At 33.5% G+C, this 21,298-nt stretch overlaps 2 protein-coding genes across 4 annotated transcripts in view; one reads left to right on the forward strand and one right to left on the reverse strand.

Annotated features, from left to right (window-relative positions):
* Positions 1-2,152, reverse strand: part of LOC145287817 (uncharacterized protein C5orf34 homolog) — a 94,006-nt gene extending 91,854 nt beyond the window's left edge. For 2 of the 3 annotated variants that reach the window (XM_080135678.1, XM_080135679.1), the window contains exon 1: positions 2,045-2,151. The gene's annotated coding sequence lies outside the window, so the exon portion shown is untranslated. Of the gene's footprint in view, positions 1-2,044 lie in introns of all 3 variants that reach the window. The other variant, XM_080135677.1, reaches the window with a different exon arrangement.
* A 14,105-nt stretch (positions 2,153-16,257) lies between these two features.
* On the forward strand, positions 16,258-19,158 carry LOC145287815 (proteasome subunit alpha type-3-like). The gene has a single exon (XM_080135676.1). It carries the CDS (start codon positions 16,815-16,817, stop codon positions 17,580-17,582), a length of 768 nt encoding a protein of 255 aa, XP_079991802.1. The 5' UTR covers positions 16,258-16,814; the 3' UTR covers positions 17,583-19,158.
* Positions 19,159-21,298: the final 2,140 nt, after the last annotated feature.

Genomic DNA, 21,298 nt, shown 5'->3' on the forward strand with positions numbered 1-21,298 from the left:
TTGGAATTAAAGCAACTTTGAAGAGTCAACAACAAATTAATTTAAATGAAACCGAAAACTCATTATCTAGTTTAATTATATATATATATATATATATATATATATATATATATATATATATATATATATATATATATATATATAACTTCGGTCATAATTTAAAATACTGATTTCTTCCTCAGATTTTAACAACAAGTGCGCGAAAAATAAAATAAAAAAACGGCGTCTCCATTTTCGGAGATAAACTGTCGAAGTACCAAACACTCTACGATAGGTTAAAACATAAATAAAACTTATCTAGGTAGGTAGAAAAGTAACTTATCTTGCCTTTGGTAACATTCATTGGCGCTTTTACACTATGGGGACGAAATTTTGAAAACCGTAAAACTGAATTTCACGTGAAAACAATGGTATATACGTATTCCTCGTATTTTTAAGATGATTATATCCAAAAATTACGAAAATCAATAAGGTAGAAAATTATTTATTAAAGAAAATAAAAAATAGAATTTGATGAAAACGATCGTAAGATACATGAGAGTTCAAAGGGGAGGTAATTTTCCGTTTTGATTTAAACAAAATGGCGGCAATTTTTCGCCTGCTAATACGATTAAAATTTTGTTTAATAATTCAGTAATATTCAGGTAATTTTGACTGAATAATTTGGAAGCTACCATTGTAAATTATTAGAATTGATAAAAAAAAATCGGTAAATTTATACAAACACCGTGACAGCGAATTAACCCTAACCCTAACGCTGTCACGGTGTTTGTATAATAATACCAAAAAATCAGTTGAAACCATTGTTTTTTTTTTTTTTATCTGAAAACTTCATTTATCGACTACAAAATTTCGTTCCAATTCTGTAGAAGCGCCCATTTATTTGTTATATATTTGTTTTTTGACAAATTTTTATTTTGTTGTCAATATAGCTCGACTGTTTTTCTCACCTATACGTAACTTGGATAAATGCACGTTAATTTTTTTTATTATTATTTACTATTAATCGAATATTTATTGAAATAAAAAAATAAGGAAAAACTGAAATGAGTTGTCGTAAAAGTACAGAATAGTTAACACCAAAGAACTCGTAAAAAAGCAAAACAAAAAAAATACGTTAGAATGATATTCGGGCATTTTTCAGTGCTTATTCAAATTGGCACTTAAGGTGGCAATTAAAAGTAAACAAAACACAGAAAAGTTTGCATGATGTATTGTACGTACTCTTTATAGAATGAATACGTCATATTCCAAAAATCACATATTTTGATCAAGTATTTATTTTATTCAAGAAAATCAAATTTTACGACTGAGTGAGTTGTAGTGTTTTCGTCTGACATAATGAAATCCGATGCGACAATTCGAATCGAAGAGTCGAGGTTAAAAATCAGCCTTGTGTTCAATACAGGTCAGTAATAACATCGTTAAAAATCGTAAATTTCAATTTCTTCTTTTTTTTAAGAAAAAGTTACTTAATCATTTACGTAATTATTGGAATATGACGTCTTCGTCCTGTAACGAGTACTACTTTTCTATATTTTCTTTGTCATTATTGTTAAGTGTTATCAAAGGCAAAGTAACTTACTCTTCTACCTAGCTGGATAAGTTTTTAGTGTTTTAACTTATTTTAAGGTGTTTATTTCGTTTGAAAAACAAGTAGTATCGAGTGTTACTGTTACGTTAATTCGTTCACAGCTTAATTTTGATTTTTGCAATTTACGTCAATATATAATTTTTTGTTTTCTTGAATATTTAAGTTGTTTTCCAAAATATGTATTCACTTAAAATAAGTGGTTAGTTTCGCCGAACCTTAAAGTTTTAAATGTCATTTAGAGAGAGAGAGAGAGCGAGAGAGAGACAGAGAGAGACAGAGAGAGAGCTGACATGATTAAAGGGACGTTTATAAAAGTAAGCTTTACTTCCACGTTTTACATGAGGGGGGGGGGGGAATAACGTGTGTTTTAACAGGACTAAACAATAAAGACAGGGAAAAAATGAATTAAAAAAATGAATAAATAAATGTAGGATCAGGTGTCGACATTACCGTTGTCGTGATGTACCAAAAACAAACGGCGGAAGCGACATGGAAGATTTAAAAAAATGTTTCCCGTTTTCAAGTTTCATATTTACTTGTGTAAACTTGTTTCAGCCAATGAGCGAACAGCAATCAAGGGAGATAAATCGGGTTTGTAAGGTAATGGAGTTGTCTCCACTTAATTAAAAAAAAAAAGATTTTTATTCTCAGAAAAAATAAAAGACTTTTGGATTATTAGCCTCCTTCAAATGCCTAACGGACTAACGGAATTGCATCTCGATTTGCATACGTAAAAATAATCATTTTCTTTTGTGCCAGATTACACGTAGGCGTTATCTTGAATATATTTTTAAGATTTTTTAGTTTCATTTATGTAATGTTTTGAAGGGTTTAATATAAGAACAGAACAAAAAGAGAAATATGAAATACGACAGGATTTATTGACTCCTCTTCCAGCCCGCGTGGGCCTCGATTACATTACATTTCTTTGTCTCCCATTCCAAAAGAGTTCAATTAAGAGGAAAGAGGGTTAACAGTCCAAGGGAGATAATTCCGATTATTCCACATCCCCCTTTCAGGTCCCAAATTCATAGTGAAAGTTTCTCTGGTGGTTGAATTTTTCTACCACTCTTTGTATATTTTACTTTGGGACTTTCTGAGTTAAAGGATTGGATATCCTCATGTACAGTTGACTGCACATCTGTTTGGTTAGTTTGTCCCATTAAATTATTGTAGCTGCACTCAGGAATGTCTCTGGATGCATTTGGTAAGACAGATAATTCTGTCGGTGCAGCTATTTGAGGAAAATCGATGTGCTCATTTCTTTTTCGAAGATGGTTTCTGTTTCTACGAAACAATCCTGAGTCCGTTTCAACCAGGACTGATCTTGGAGTAACAGTATCTACCACTTTGGCTGGGCTCGTTTTGGGTGTTTTCACCCAAACTGCCTGTCCTTGGGAAACAGGGGTTTGTTCTCTAGTTCTATGACTTTTATCAAAATACAACTTCTGTTTCATTTTGACCCGAGCGTCTGCTTCTTTGAATTTTTCGACACTTTGTTGATAATTTTCATTTTGATGAGGAAGTGCTGGAATGCGAGTCCTGAGTTTCCTATTCATCAACAATTCTGCAGGGCTTTGGCCATGCTGTAGTGGAGTAGTACGGTAATTAAGTAAAGCAATGTAAGGATCCTTTGACTTTTTAAAAAGATTTTTGACTGTCTGAACAGCACGTTCTGCTTCGCCATTGCCTTGAGGATGGTGTGGACTGCTGGTAAGGTGAATAAAACCATAGATTTTTGCAAACTCCAGGAAATCTTTAGATATAAATTGAGGGCCATTGTCACTTATTATCATTTCAGGTATACCGTACTTAGCAAATATTGATTTGCAGTGGTTTACGATACAACTTGCATTGGTATTTTCAAGATGTGATATTTCTATCCATCTTGAATAATAGTCTATAACTATGAGGTATTTGTGGCCATTAAATTCAAATAAATCCATTGCAACTTTTTGCCAAGGGTAGTCTGGCAACTTGGTTGGTTGTAGGGGTTCTGGCGGATATCTTCTTTCTTTTTCACAAATACTACATTTTTCTATTTTCTCCCCTATTTGCTTTGAAAGTCCTGGCCACCAAACATTACTCCGTGCCAACGCTCTACATTTCACGATACCTTGGTGTCCCTCATGAAGACGATCCAAGATGTCTTTTTGAAGATCCACAGGGATGATTAGTCGGTTCTGATACAGTAAAAGTCCTTGGCAGACTGTAAGGTCCTGCCTTATAAACCAGTAGGGTCTTAGCTGAGGGTCTCGTGTAGCGGCTTCAGGCCAATGGTCCATTTTATAATAGTTCATGACTTGACTGCAGATTTTGTCAGAGTGTTGTTTCACCCTTATTTCTTCCAATCTCCTGTCGGTAACAGAGATGTTTTGTATAATTGAACGGATGAACATGTCTGTCTCTGTCTCCTGCTCAAATTCATGTTTGGTTGGTAGGCTGTTTGGAGCTCTAGATAGAGTGTCTGCTGTAATGAGATTTTTCCCAGCGGTATGCATGATTTCATAAGTGAATCTCATTAAGCGCATACGGAAACGTTGTATTCTTGGGGTTAGTTCATCAAGCCGTTTTGTTTTTAATAATGCCAATAATGGCTTGTGATCCGTTTCAATTATGAACTTATGCAGCCCAATCAAAAAGTCGGCAAATTTTTCGCAACACCAAGTGACTGCAAGGGCTTCTTTCTCAACCTGAGCATATCTCTGTTCCGTTTCAGTAAGTGCTCTCGATGCATAAAATACAGGTCTCCAGTCATTCCCTTGTTTCTGGAGCAGTACTCCTCCCAAGCCATAGGAAGATGCATCAGCCGAAATTTTTGTTGGCTTATCAGCACTATAATGGAGCAGTACCGGTGCAGAACTCAGATTTTTCTTTAGTGTTTTAAATGCAGTTTCCTGAGGCTCATCCCAAATCCATGCATTGTCTTTCCTCAGGAGATCTCTGAGTGGTTTTGTGGTCTCTGCTAAATTTTTAGCAAATTTACCAACATGATTTGCCATACCTAGCAGTCGTCGCAGTTCAGACACGTTTTGTGGTCTGGTCATGTTCATGATTGCGTTAATCTTCTCTGGGTCTATTTGGATACCTTCTTCGGAAATGAGTTGCCCGATAAATTTAATTTTGCTAACAGAGAATACACATTTATCATTTAATGTTATTCCTGCTGCCTCCATTCTCTCTAGCACTATTTTTAAACGACGGTCATGCTCCTGTTGGCTTCTCCCACTGACAAGAACATCATCTATGTCACAGATGACTCCTGGTATTCCTGACAAAATGTGTGTCATTTCGCGGTGAAAAATTTCAGGGCCTGAACTTATTCCAAATGGTAGGCGCTTATAGCAATATCTTCCAAATGGCGTAATAAAAGTGGTAAGCTTCTGAGAATCTTTATGCAACATAATTTGATGGAATCCGCTGTTGCAGTCCAGTTTACTAAATATCTTGGCTCCATCAAGTTGAGCTAATAACTGGTCCGAAGAAGGCAGTGGGAAATGTTCACGCTTCACACTTTCATTAAGTTTAGTGAAGTCAACACAAAGTCTGATTTTACCATCCTTCTTTGGAACTGCTACAATAGGAGCACACCAATCAGTAGGCATTTCGATTGGGCGGATGATATCTTCACTTTCTAATCTTTTAAGCTCCTCCTGGACTTTTTGTTTCATAGGAATGGCTAGTCGTCTGGGAGTTGTAATTGAAAAAGGTTGAGCATTCTTATCCAAATGTATTTTATAAACATGCTTCAGTTTTCCTAGTCCCGTAAATACTTTTGAAAAAATTTTTTTGTACTGGTGATCTCTGCCTTCTATAGAGTTGATCTTGCTCAACAAGTTCAAAGCTTTAATTGCTGGTCCACCCAACAATGGTTCCATCAAGTCCTTAACGATGTACAACTCTTGCAGTGAATTTTTTTCTCTATAACAAAGTGTAGCATCTACTTTTCCAATCACCTTTATCTTGTTCTGACCTGGTCCATATAGTCTTTTATCCGTCTGCTTTATTATAGGAGAATTTTTCCTAAAGAACCGGTCCGGCACTACAGTAACATCAGCGCCTGTGTCCAATCTGAAGTTGACTATTCTGCTGTTCTTCGCGGTGGTGACCTTTATATTGGCTTGCCAGTCAATTTTTCCTTCCTCTTCACCGTTTTTAATGTTTCCCAATGAGATCGACCCTAGGAAGTCATTTTCTTCTTACCGATTTTGTTCTACATTCCGATGCATAATGTCCTAGTTTTTTACATTTATTGCATGTTGCATGCATCGCTGGGCAGTCATCTCTGCCGTGTGAAGTAAAATATCCACATCGTATGCACTTTCTTTTAGTCATTTTATTATTATACTGAAAATTATTTCTTCTAAATACACGGTTTATTTGTGTATCTGGTTCTGCCGAGGATATAGCTTGTGACTGTTGCTTTGAGGTTTCATGTGTTTCATTTGCAGGCATTTATCTAGAGTTAAGGTTTTATCGGCTAAAAATTTTTCCCTTAACATATCATCCTTCACCCCAACAACAACTTGATCCCTAATTAATCTGTTCGTTAATTGTCCAAAATTGCAACTTTTTGCAAGCTGGCGTAGAACCGCTATATAGGTTTCTATATTTTCTTCCGGTTCCTGCTTTCGAAGGTGAAATTTGTATGACTCGTACGCTTCATGCGTTTCTCCAACAAAGAAGTCCTCAAATTTTTGCAAGACTTTTTGAAGATTATTTCGATCCTCCTCCGAATTAAAATGTAACCCTTCAAAAATATCGAAACATTCCTCACCGATTATAGAAAGGAAAACAGAAGTCTGATATACTGAATCAACCTCGTTTGACAATCGACTGGCCACAGAATAATTCAAAAAATTTCGTTTAAATTTCCTCCAATTGTTTGCAACATTTCCTGACAGAGACATTTTTGCCGGGGGCGGTATATTGGCGTTGAAATTTCTTTGAGCCATAATTTTCTTTCTTTCTTTTTTTTTTATTTCTTTATTTCTTTCTTTTTTTTTTGTAAAAATAAAACAAACTTACTAGTTTTCTGACGAAACTCTTTTTTTTTTTTTTTTTTTTTTTGGTAATTTACTTCGGTTGTCCGGGTTTGTTTGCTGTTTTGATGTCTTTCTTTTTTCCTTTTATATATAAAATTCTTCTTTTTCTTTTTTTCGATCCTACTTCTGACTCCATGTAATGTTTTGAAGGGTTTAATATAAGAACAGAACAAAAAGAGAAATATGAAATACGACAGGATTTATTGACTCCTCTTCCAGCCCGCGTGGGCCTCGATTACATTACATTTCTTTGTCTCCCATTCCAAAAGAGTTCAATTAAGAGGAAAGAGGGTTAACAGTCCAAGGGAGATAATTCCGATTATTCCACAATTTATCTCCCTCTCACGGTGACAAGATAAGATTATATATTAGGAAAGCGAGATTTGAAAAAAACAGTGCCCAAAAGGAAAGCACTCTGATTCAAAATTTCCTTGGCCAGTCTCGTCGGCATTCTCCAGTATAGGCACGTCACGTAATCCCTTCTCAGAGGATGAGAAAGGAAAGTGTGTATGAATAAAATAGACTTATTTTCTCTTGCGAATCAATGTCCCAGCTGAGCAATTTGGTCATACACTGACCAATCAGCTTGCAGGGCACATTGATTTCATCTGTCTTCTAAGGAACTACTTTAACCTCTTTAGGATTGACAATTGATCATCAGACAGAACCTGAGAAGCATGGAAGAAAGATATCCCTTCTCTCTCTCCCCCCAATTACTGGACGTTCTAACATTGACAATCTTCACCAGAAGATAACTGCTGATCGACCTTTGACAAGCCATCTGAAAATAGCTTAGACTCTGCTGGTCTGAAAACTATAATTAGTTAAGATGTGTTATAGAAACGGTCTTATCAGTGAGATATTAAGACCAGCTTCTATATTTTATAAACATGTGACACACTTCTATGTATTAGCACATAATTAAAATATGTATATAACGTAGTACATAACGAAAATTGCTTAGCAGGGAAATTTCTCAGCAAGAGAAAATACGTTTTTATTTATGACTACAATGTCTTAAAGAAAATGCTAAAATCTATGTTGACAATTAAATTGTTATAAAAATATTAGAAAATAAAGACGCAGTAAGAAAACATTATTTAAAGGACTCTGGATATTTATATATGTACATATTTAGCTTCAGAGTTTTCCTTCTAGATGAATGACCTAGGAAGATATACAGGTCCATCAGCACTGAGAGGGTTCGCTCCACGCCTGGGTCCTAAACCAGGTATTTCTGCGATCCAGCATGGGTAGTTAATGTTAATCGGTTATTTAGTTGGTTATATATCTGTTATTTAGTAGGTTATATATCTGTTATTTAGTAGGTTATATATCTGTTATTTAGTAGGTTATATATATCTGTTATTTAGTAAGTTATATATCTGTTATTTAGTAAGTTATATATCTACTAAAAAGTTAAACTCCTCGAAGTGATTAAAAAGGACATTATTATGCTTTCTATTTTCATTGTTAATGGAAGAGGGAATAAGTAGAAATTCATGCGGTGGAAGCAACTAAATTTGCAACAGGATTTGAGTGAGAGAGAGAGAGAGAGTAGTTAATGTACGGTTTAGATATAGTTATATGTTAGTTTAGGAGTAAGATAATATGTTAAAGTATGATTGTCTTGATATTAGGAATTAAAATTTGGTACTTAAACTCTTGAGTGTTTTAGATGACAGAAAGGTAAGATGTACGCTCAATATAGATACAAGTAACAACATTTGATTTGGAGTACAGTCTGGTACAAGTATAACTGGAAAATATAAAAGTTATGACATATTCTGTAAGTATAATTAAGCATAAATGGATAGATGTTATGTCTTTAGTAGATGCGAGCATATTGAATTTTAAATGTTAAGTATGTTTGTTGTCTTCAGACTCCTAATGAAAGAAGATAGCTTCGCTTTTCATTTAAATCCGGAAGTTTGTATTTTGTATAATAATAAGTATCAGTTCAGTTTCTATGTATTAATTATTGTAATACTATCTCCTATCAAAGGGAAAGAAATAGAGGGTTGCTATTTATTATAGGTTACTTTTAAATCTATGTATAAGACTACGGCTAGTAAATATCTATTTAAAGCTTAGCTATTGGAGAAGAATATACTATTAAGCATACCTTAGTAGAAATCTTTAGATGTTAATGTGTAACGATTACGAAGAAGGTTTAAGGTTGAGAGCTAAAAACCCCTCTAATATTGGGATTTTCCCAACTACAGACGGTAACAAAAATAATGTGACGTTGACAAGAAGGAATAAACGCAAGTGAAGTTATTATAAGAAAACTTGTATTAATAAGAAAACAGAAGGAAGAAAGAATGTTTCTTTGCAAAAGCAGTCGCTTTGCGGAACTTGTCTATTGTTCGTCCTTTTAACATTGTTTGTTTCCTGTGGAGTGTGGCCAGGTTGAGGTAAAAAAAAAAAAAAAAGAGAAGCCTTGAATTCCTCAGTGCTGTGATTACTATTGAAACTTCTCCCACGTGTCCGGTATGAATGGCAGAGAAGACTGAAAAACATGTGTTGTCTTCTAGGCTTCAACTAGCAAAAGAAGAAGAGAATTCGAAATAAGGAAGGTCTGTGATTGGTTGTTTTTTAATCCAATCACAAGACACCCTGTTAGTGACTCCTTAATAATTCCAATACTAAGTTGCGTGCAATGGATTAAATTTAATGGCAGCTTGAGAAATAGAGCAGTTGATTAGTGATCAGCAGAGAGGGTTTAAATAACAGTACAGTATAATTACACGTTAGGATATAGAGTTTTGGGTAGAGGTTAGAAAAAAAAAAGTTTGGCATGCAAAACAGACAACAGCGGTCGTCTTGGAGGTAAAGTATCTAAAGGATATAATGGATATATGTAGCATACTAGCAGCAGTATTTTTATTGTTTGAGAAATCATAGGAACATAGTGTCATGGTTTATTGTTCTAGTCCGTAATTTAGGCCAGGCACAAAGCATCTCGAGGGAGTCTGATATTGTTACTGTGTCTGTCTAAAAAAAAAAATTGTTTGAAAAGTTAAATGTCCGCGTTTGTAGAATGTTTGAAGTGTGACAAAAGACATGAGTGTGTATATGTGCGCGACGGTGTAAATCTTTGCATGAGTGTGTGTTTCTTTGCATTAAAGCATGTAAGTGTGTGTGTATGGCCTTTTGTCAGAGTATAAGTGTGTGTGTGTGTGTGTGTGTGTGTGTGTGTGTGTGTGTGTGTGTGTGTGTGAGCGGATTGAGAATGGATTAAGTGTTCATTTTTCTTTACAAAGGAATCACCACATCAAGGCCCAGAGGCCACTCGAGTATAAGGGTTAAAGAGTGTACAAAAGGATAGTATCATACTTATCGTTAGAAGTGTAAATTTGGTAAATTGGATTACTTAAGGAGAACAGCTTATCTAGAACTTGTTTACATTGGACTTGAAGACAGCCATATCGTAGTCAGCTGGAAAGCATGTAAACGTTCCTTGACCACTTTGAGACAGTGTAGGCATTTGTATATGTGTTGCTTTCTATCAGGGTGCATAGCATGTATGTGTACGTGCGTGAAATAAAAATGAATAGTAGTTTCCCAAGTCGAGCTCCAAAAGGGGTCAGGAAGGTGAAATGTTATCTAACTTTTAATCATGTGTTGATTTTTTCCAACTGTTTTTTTTATGAAAATCTTAGCTTAAATTACTTTTTATCGGTCCCAGCAGATGGTTTAATTTTAGCACAAAAAATAAAAGGAATTTTAAATTAATGGTGCACGTAGCAAAGAACACACCATTCTTGCTTTTTTGCTGAAAAGGCTGCTGAAAGTCAGTTTTGAAAGAAAAACCTAATTTCTTTTTTTAGATGGTTTTTGTTGGGCATGGTTCGTGTGTTTCAGTCATGCTGCTGGTCAGTTAATATTGTGAGTAGTGTTCAGACAATTAATTCGAATTAGAATTGGGAACTGGAAAAATCGGAACATTTTATGATAATGAAATCAGTATCAAAATTGAAAAAAATGGTGCATTTTTCCGATGTCAAAAACGATTCTTTCAATTGTTCGTTTTGTTGAAAACTTAATTTTCTATTGTTGGTATTAATGATAAAATCATAAAATTTATTAATTTTAACATACCCATAAATCTAAACTCTGTATATCCCCTCACCAGAAGTGTACTTTTACATTTGCAAAAATATATTCACATACTAGTGGGGTGGTGCCCGGCTTTGCCTGGTCATAAAATACGCTTAAATATGATATTTTAATTTATCCAGATTTCGTATATATTATTATAGAGTTGTTATTTCAAAAGTAAAAATAAAGTATTTGGGTGCCATCAGTTAGAATCGAAACTGAAAGCAAAACTGTAGCATCCAAAGCTGGTGACGTTACCACTGTGACATGCATATGAACTGATTAAAAATCAATTAAGATAAATGTACAAAATGTATAACGATTTTTTCAATTTTGACCTCTTTTTGGCCCTTTAAAAACTGTTTTAATCGAATTTAAAAGAATGGTCCATAAAAAATCCAATCATTTGAGGCCCCTAGCATCGCTTTGTGACTTTTAGTTTCTGAGGAGATAGAGTTTGAAAATATGGTGACAGACAGACAGACAGACAGACAGACAGACAGACAGACAGAAATAGTGAGTTGTATAAATTAGATTACATGAGTTTTTAAAGTAATCTGAAAGAAAAAACTACTTTATAACTGAATATTTAGAAATTTAAAAAGAATCGGAATCAGTAATTGTATTGGAATCAGGAAAAATATTAGAATCGTTCCATCACTAATTATGAGGCTTGTGATACAGGTTAATCCTCTCACACACACCCCTCTGAAGTTGAAAATATATTCAAAGTATTTATCGATATTTGATGTTGCAATGAGAAACATATTCTTTGTGTGTTTATTTGTGTTGTTAAAGATAAGAAAAAGTTGAGTACATCATAATTGTTTCTGTATATTTTCAGCAACATTTTTGATTTGATGGTTTGAATTTTGCTGCATGCACGTGAGTTTGAACCGTTGAAAGTGATAAAGTTCACGTGAGTCTGCACCAAGTTTGAGTACATGTGAGTCTATCTTTGGTTTGCTGGTGAAATAATTTTCAAACAATTCCGGTGTATGAAATATGTGAGTCGGTTTGAAGATGAGAAGACAAATATGAGTGAGGCATTACTTTCGTTAGAGTTGAGATTCATAAATAATTTATGTTCCATATTTGTATTTGTGAAAACAAAGTAATATTTTTCACCAAATGATTTGCAAAGTCAGACAACAATTTGATATGCAAAATGGAAAATAAATAAATAAGTAATAAGTAAAAACAGACAAATTAATATTTGCACGAATTTACACTATAGATAAATTTTCATTATTACTACTGCAAAAAACTAGTCAATAAAATTTGACAGTCGTTTTTGGAGCTAACCACTTCAATATATATATATATATATATATATATATATATATATATATATATATATATATATATATATATATATATATATATATGCCAAATTAAAGGTTTTCAAGAGGGAAAGCTTGTGAATGAAAACAAAATTATTAAGAGTGCTCAATAAAAAAGAGCAAAATATATTTTTATTTTTATAGACAAATATTACATAGTGACAACACTGGACATGCTAATGTTTTGGACAATTGGTTGGAAATTACGTTGTCTGCTGAGGACTTTTGTTTCTTGCCAACCAGTTGTCCAAAACATTAGCATGTTCAGTGTAGCGACTATGTAATATTTGTCTATATAAATCTACATTAATGATTCTCTCTCCTCTGATCTTGAGCATGTGGTACAATGGGGAAAGGAATGGTTGGTTACTTTTAATGCATCTAAAACCAAACTTCTCTCTTTACATCATTAACGTTCTGATCCCCATCTGGCATCAGTTGAAATGAATGGCTCTCGTCTTGAGGAGACTTCGTTTTGACAAGCTTCTGGGCTTGACCTTTACTCTTGATCTTAAATGGAACAGGTACATCAAAACAGTTGCCAAGGCTGCTGGAAAAATGGTGGGATACTTCTATCGATCCAGTAGATATCTCACTGCTGATGCAATTCTCTATCTATATAAGAGCCAGGTACGTTCAAGGATGGAGTATTGTTGACACATCTGGGCAGGAGCTGCTAGAAAGGACTTGTCTTGCCTTGATAGAGTTCAAAATAGACTTCATAGTCTCGTAGGAGATATCCTTTTCTCTTCCCTGCAACCTCTATCTCACGGAAGAGATGTTGCGAGTTTGTCCCTGCTGTATCGTTATTTTCATGGAAAGTGTTCGACTGAGCTTCAATCTATGGTCCCCCCTCGCCAAACTTTCACAAAAAACACTCGTCTAGCTGAAAACACTATTAATAATTCCCCCCACTCTTTATCTGTGCATAAACCTAAACATAGATTCCATGAACAAAGCTTCTTTCTTAAAACTGCACGCCTGTGGAATCGTCTTCCGTTTTCCTGCTTTCCAACTGACTACAATATGGTTGTCTTCAAGTCTAACATAAACAAGTTTTTGATGAGTCGTCCACTTGTTAACAAATTAACCAAATTTCCATTAATAACGATTACTATATTGTCCAATTTCTACTGTACACTCTTTAACCCTTATCTTCGAGTGTCCTCTTGGCCTTGATAAGTGGTGATGCCTATGTAAAAAATATATATATATATATAAATAAAAAATATATATATATATATATACAGCTACATGGTAAGCAGCTGATGATCCCCGTTTTCTATTTAAAAAATTTTAGTTATGGTTTTCTCTTTTCATCCTTATGTAATTAAATTCTGTTTTAAAATTGAAGACTTTTGAGAAATCGGCTTATGCAAGTGCTAAGTCTATTTCTATTTAACAATTTTAATTAAAGCTTTTTTTTTTCATCCATATATAAATGAATTCTCTTTGGTCATTATAAACTTTTTAGAAATCGGAGTATGTACGTGCTTATTCTGCGATAGGTGAAAATTATTAATTTTTCCTTCAAGGAATCTAAACTGCATTTTTTATTTTTATTTTTTTCTTCAAAGCTTTTTTAGACTATATATATATATATATATATATATATATATATATATATATATATATATATATACTAGCAGTTTTGCCCGGCTTTGCTCAGGCCCTATGTACCATTCATAACTTTATGCGTATATATTATATATATATATGTGCATATGTATATATTAAAAAGTGTGAATATGTACCGTAATGCCTTTCTATATAATAATCTTCCTTAACTACCATTGTGAAAAGTTGGTAGAGACCGCAGACGTCAAATCTTTTTTTAACTTTGACCCCAATTTTAACTCCTTAACAATTATTGTTTTGGGCTCAAATTAAATTAAAATGTTTGACCCATGTCCAAGTAACCTGCATCTAAAATTTCAAATGTTTAGACCCAAAATTGGCGGAGGAGGTTGGTAAAATCTGCAAAGGTCAACTCTGTAAACTTCGACCTCTTGGCAGCCAAATTTTCGCCCAAAAACTTATTAAAAAGCTTGCTGAAAGTCTGAATATGCATTATGTAAAATTTCAAATGTTTAGACATAAAATTGGCTTAATAGTTTGCTAGAGACTGCAAAGTAAAATCTTTTGAACATTGACCCCTTGGATGCCAAATTTTCAGAAACAAAATGATTAAAAAGCTTGCCCTATGTCTGAATACCCTTTATGTAAAATTTCAAATGTTTAGACCCAAAATTGGCTTAATAGTTTGCTAGAGACCGCAAAGGTAAAATCTTTTGAACATTGACCCCTTGGAGGCCAAATTTTCAGAAACAAAATGATTAAAAAGTTTGCCCTATGTCTGAATACTTTTATGTAAAATTTCAAATGTTTAGACCAAAAGTTGGATGACTTATTTGTTAGAGACCGCAGAGATCAAATTTTTTTAAATTTTGACCCCAATTTTGACCCCTTAAAATTTACTGTTTTGGGCTAAAATCAAATTATAAAGTTAGATCTATGTCGAAGTAACCTCTATATAAAATTTCCAGTGTTTAGACACAAAATTGGCGAAGGAGTTTGGTAGAGTTCTCAAAGATCAAATCGTTGAACTTTGATCCCTTAACAGCAAAATTTCTGGCCGAAACCTGATCAAAAAGATTTTCCCAAATCTCAATACCTCGTATTTCAAATTTCGAGTCTGTAGACCAAAAATTAACAGAGTTATTTGGAAGGGAAATGTACACAGACAGACACATACACACACAAAAACACACACGCGCACACACACACACACACACACATTTTCACTTTACATATATACTAGCATTTTAGCCCGGCGTTGGCTGGGTGTTTGAAAGTGTATGTTGAGCAAAAGAAAAAAAAAATGGTTTAAGGAAGGCAGGCTCGAACTCGTAGCGCAAAGGAGGAAAAGAATGGGGGAAAAAAAACTGATGCCTTTATGACCACCGCCAAACCGGAAATGACTTATGTTTAAATTAAGGCTAGACAATCGAAAAGAGGGGATGACTTTCAAAAATATTGGCGAAAAAGGCGATCTCCCCCCCCCCTATAGAAAAGTGCCCAGTTGAGGGTGAAGAAATTAATGTTTTTAGCCAGTTTTTCGGTATTTGTCGTCTGAAGGGTCGAGCTTCAAAACGACCCTGATCTTGTGAAAATTCGTCGCCTCTGTCAAAATGCAAACATATATACATACATTTTTATATTGGTAGCTCAAATTTTCAACCCAAACCGATTAAAAACTTGCCCTATCTCTGAATATAAATATATACATATGTAAAATTTCAAATGTTTAGACCAGAAATTGTCTGAATAATTTCGTAGAGACTGCAGAGATAAAAAAAATTTTAATTTTGACCCCTATTATGACCCCTTAACATTTATTGTTTTGGGCTCAAATCAAGTTATTAAGTTAGATCCATGTCCAAGGAACCTATATCTAAAATCTCAATTGTTTAGACCCAAAATTGTTGGAGGAGTTTGGTAGAGTTCTCAAAGATCAAATCGTTGAACTTTGACCCCTTAATCACCAAATTTCAGGCCGAAAGCCAATCACATCGATTTTCCCACATCTCAGTACTCTGTATATCAAATTTCGAGTCTTTAGACTTAAAATTGACAGAGTTATTGCGTAGGGAAATGTACACACACAGATAGACAGATACACAGACACACACACATACACACACATACACAGACACGTTTACTTTTATATATATATAGATAGATTGATAGATAGATAGATAGATAGATAGATTAGAATTTTCAGAATGCGAGATGATATAATTATTTCCACTTTCCACAGCCAAACAACGTCACAGCTCACACAAGGCATGAAAGCCAACAAACGGGAAGTCCAAGACTTTCGCCCTCAGTTGGTGGTGGTGGTGGTGGGCTCTTCGTTTCAGCACTTCCGAACTAAAATATCATATTTAAGCGTACGCCCGGGCAATGTCGGGCGCTCTCATCTAGTTAAATAATAAGCGCTTCTGTCATACACTTGTATTAAAGTTAAACATTTTTTGTTTGTTTTATTTGTTAATAATTGAATAAATTGGCAAAAACAATTTTTTAATTTAAAATAAATAAATAAGGCAAAAATAGGATAGGGAATTTTTTTTAGTTAACACCGGTTAGACTTACATGTTTCCGATTTGGCGGCCATGACACAGTGGAAAAAGCAAAATTTAGCAAATCTCATTTTTTTACAGGGGTGGAGAGGGATTAGCTGAGGATTTCATTCATCATCTAAAATTTAAATTAAATGTACAAACTATTTCAATAGTCAAATTATTCAATATTGTAAAAATATATCAAAGAATATAAAAAATGATACAAAAAAAGTTTATAATCACAAAAACGGTAAAATAAGTAATATTGATATGCAATGTTTATATTTCTATTGGATTTTTATTAGCTAAAATTTTTATTTTAGCTAATAAAAATTATACAAGCGAGACTTGTATAATGTTTGTCTATGATACTTTACTGCATGTAACAACAGCATGAAAAAATAAATAAAAAAAAAAACACTAGCGCCACTACACATTTCAATTGCGTTTATCCGGTGAACTAAGGGCAGATAACTCAAAAGAGCCGCCATCTTAGTCCGTGACAAAGCAAATATACACATTGTACGTCTTCCTGAATAAGCCGGTAAAGAAGTGAAAAAATAACTTTTCTTTTTCCACAAAGAGACTATATTTATTTACAATGAGTTCCATAGGAACTGGATATGATCTTTCTGCGTCGCAATTTTCGCCGGATGGCCGAGTTTTCCAAATGGAATACGCTCAAAAGGCAGTGGAGAACAGCGGCACGGCGATCGGTATTCGAGGTAAGGACGGCGTGGTGTTCGGTGTAGAAAAGCTTGTCCGATCGAAACTTTATGAAACCGGGGCCAACAAGCGGATTTTTAATATCGATACGCATATAGGTTCGGCGGTGGCCGGTCTGCTGGCCGATGCCCGACACGTTGTGGACACTGCCCGAGAAGAAGCGGCCAACTATCGTTATAACTACGGCGGGTCGATCCCTCTGAAATACTTAACCAATCGTGTGTCCATGTATGTCCACATCTACACACTGTCCAGTTCGACGCGACCCTTCGGGGTGAGCATGATCCTCGGCTCGTATGAGGAGGGCCTCCCCCAGCTCTACATGATTGATCCGTCCGGCGTGTCTTGGGGTTATTACGGTTGCGCCATCGGTAAAGCCCAACAGACGGCCAAGACCGAGATCGAGAAGCTGAAGACAAAAGAGATGCCCATCACCGAAGTAGTCAAAGAGGTCGCCAAAATAATCCACATCGTACACGACGAGGTGAAGGATAAGTCATTTGAACTGGAACTCAGCTGGGTGGGTGAACATACCCAGGGTAGGCATGTTTTGGTGCCTGACGATATCAAAGAAGAAGCGATTAAATACGCCAATGAAGCCCTAAAGGAACCAGACGATGAAGAAGACCAAGCTATCGGTTAAATTAGAGAGAAAGACTTTGTTTTCCTTCTGTTTTCATTTTAAAGTTAAACTTTGGTTTCATGTTTAAAAAAAAAAAAATGTTCTTTTATATGACAAACGCGCATGCGAAAAGTCATGTTTTCCTATTGGTTTACGAGCATAATTCTCATCTAAAAATAATTTTTTTAATCGACAGTTTAAAGGGGTTCAAAACTATTTTCTAGTTTAGAAATGCAACGATAAATATGAGTCAGCTATAGATCGTAACCCTTGGAAATTTAAAGTAGTTTTGACGCCTTTAAACTGTCTATTACAAAACGATTTTTCATGCCCTGTTGTATGAAAAGAACCCACATTTCCTTTATTTTCAACTAAACAGCATAACATTTAAAATAATTTTACAAATTCAAATGAAAGAAATGGCTCTGCATTATTCACCCTAGACGGGTTAAATCTGCTTCTTTCCAAGAAGGAAATGTCCGGGTAATATTAAAATTTACAGGTGATCTCAGTTGCATTTTTGGTCAGGAAGCCAGTATCTTCAGACAACTTGATCTGGTTGCACCATATATATATATATATATATATATATATATATATATATATATAATACCAAATCATTCTGTATTTCTATGTAAACTATTTACAAAGGTTTTTAAAGTTCACTTATACTTATTTTCCGATAGAAACCGAGTGGTTGTATAGATCAGCCCCCATGGTCTCTGATTTTAGCTTGGGAAAATCCTGTAACAACTTATAACAACCGTAAGTCGACCACAGAAAAGAAAACATTAATTTATATATATATTGTTGATATCTACGTTATATTCTTCCCCCCCCCCCCCGAAAAATAAAGTTTGTTTGAACTTCATAAACAAACCACGTCGAAATCAAAATAATAAAGAAAAAAAAACTTTATACTTATCAATTAAAAACAAATGTTCGCGTGGGTTAAAATAGCTAACAAAACGGTGGGGGGGGGGGGCAAAAATACATAAGTAAATGTTACCAAAGTGAGATAAGTTACTCTTTTATTTTTTTTGTGTTTTAGCTTATTTTAAAGCGTGGTACTCCTGGGACGTTTTTAATAGCCGCTCCCGCGCTCCCCTACGTTGGTTTCTTTTGCAGCATTAAAAAATTTTAATAATAAAATACATTAAAATTAAAATAAATTAAAATGCACAGATTGGGGTCCGAAAATGATAGCCTCGTTCAGAATTAGGGAAAGGTGAGTTACGTGGTATTCTATCACCGGTCTGTTGCCGAGTTGTTAACTTCGAAAAACAGAAAAAGTATGATATACAACAAATAAATGCTACCAAAGGTAAGATGAGTTAAAAGAATAACAAAAAGCATTCAAAGAAGTAAAGAAAGAAACGCTACTTTTGTTTAAAAGTGAATAAACGCTTTAAAATAAGTTTAAACAAAAAATGTCCAGATACGTAAAAAAGTAACTTATCTTGCCTTTGGTAACATTTATTTGTTATATATTTACTTTTTTATCGGTTTTGTTTTGTTTTATTTTGTTGTCTATTGTAAAACATGTCCCAAAAGATAAATAGAATCGATGAAGTACAAAAAAAAAAAAAAAAAACAATGCAATAATCCATATAAATCACGAGTTTTTTTCTTTTATGAACCCTAGTTTCATTTTCTGTGATCGCCTGTCAGCTGTTGTAACTCGTTACAGAATTTTACCAAGCAAATATTGATGGTCATATGGGCTAATCAGTATAAGTCCCCATCCATTTCTCTGAATTAGTTGAAAAATTTTAAACTTGACGTTCATTACACTTATTTAACTAAAAAATATTTTATTTTTTAAGTTTATTTTGCAGATTTAAAAAAATGTAATACTGTTAATATTTATAAGTTTTTTTTTTGTTTTTTTTTTTAAATATGAAACGTTTAAAAGAGTAACTTTATCATAAATTTCCTTTTTTTTAATTTTTTTGTTATTTTTTTACTTCAATTCATTTTCTCGGCTTTTTATTTACTTTTCAAAATGTTTACTTGTTGAAGGGAAATTAAATTGCTCAATGTAATTTCAAACCAACATTAAAGGAAACTCACTTTTGACTCTAGTGTAATTAATATATATATATATATATATATATATATATATATAAAATGTTGGGACAAAAATTAAACTTTGAGATGCATTGTTAATGAGGATTTTTTTTTCGCACTTGATGACAATAGTAAACATGTCAGTTGTGACATAGCTTTAAAAATTGTCATCATCAACTTTTCAAATTTTGATAAATAAAAAGTAAAATTCCTGTCAAGAAATGAAACATTAACAAATAACTTGTTTTTTTATTTGGACTTACAAAAAAAATTTATGTGCAAAATTCTTTCCCATGAAAAAACACAAATAAAGAAAACTCTGTATGATGTATGTACCAGTAAAAGAAAAAAATACATCACGTAAATTGATCTAGTAGCTTTTTTTCTAAATAAGAAACTCAAACTTATGGCTAAATCTCACACCACCATCTTGAAAATAGGAAGAAGGGAGATAACTCCACATCTGGATATTAGAACCTGGGCAGGAGAGTGTCTTGGAAAACCTCAAATTCACTTCAAAAATAATTATCTTTATAAAAATAAAACTACTTGGTAAATTTACATGATTTTTGTTGTACAGTATTTTCTTTCATCAGGGGTGTGAATATTACAGATTTTTCCTTATTTTTGTTTTTTCATTCATCAGGAGTAGTCTTTTGTGTTCCTATTTACAATCATAAATTTCATCAATTTTACTTTTCAGAAAATTATTTACAAGTTTGTAAGTACAAGCTGATATAGAATTTGGTCTGAAAGTTTTGTTGTTCTACTCAAAAAGTACCAGTACAACGAATAACATGGCAGTACAAAACCCTAACCATGAATTTCGTTAATTTTATTGATATTTGCACTTTGAAATTTTATCACAAAATAATCTGCCACCAGGACTTGTACGATATGTTGTAAAGCTGTTGCTTTTATATATATATATACATATACACACAGAGGTAACATTACTTCTTTCAGATCTCCAAAATCCAACATTTGAACAAATGAATCTGAGAATAAGTAGACAAACACATGCTTACATTTTATAACAACACTTTCGGATCATGTATTTCGTTTAGACCGGGGTTTCCCAAACTTTTTTTTAGGCTGACGTCCTCTTGGCTTCTAGAATAGACTCCTAGCACCCACTACGCCATAAATACAGGTGAGCTTTTTTGTCGAAGTGAAACCAACAATATTTAAAAAACAATGATATAGTACACGAGCTTGACTTTGTCGGCTTGTAAACATTTTATTTGATCTTCATAATTAGCCTTAATAATCACATGCAAGCATTTTTTGTTCCAAATAAAAAAAAATATTAAACAAAATTTGCTTTCCAAAAATGATCAAATCACCATTTTTTTTTTGTCTTCCCAATTAACTTTCATTTACGCATGCAACTTTTTTGAAATTGAAAGCAACAATATTAAACACAAAATATATTTTTCAAAAAAAGCAATTTCTTTTAATAAACAATTTTATTTGGTTTACAAAGTTCCATTCAATAAACACAGAAGAGCATATATATATATATATATATATATATATATATATGCATATATATATATATATGCATATATATATATATATGCATATATATATATATATATATGCATATATATATATATATATATATATATGCATATATATATATATATATATATACACACATATAT

This window comes from Euprymna scolopes, chromosome 11 (assembly GCF_053919585.1).
Source record: "Euprymna scolopes isolate OS-2025 chromosome 11, ASM5391958v1, whole genome shotgun sequence".
In the NCBI taxonomy this organism is placed as follows: domain Eukaryota; kingdom Metazoa; phylum Mollusca; class Cephalopoda; order Sepiida; family Sepiolidae; genus Euprymna; species Euprymna scolopes.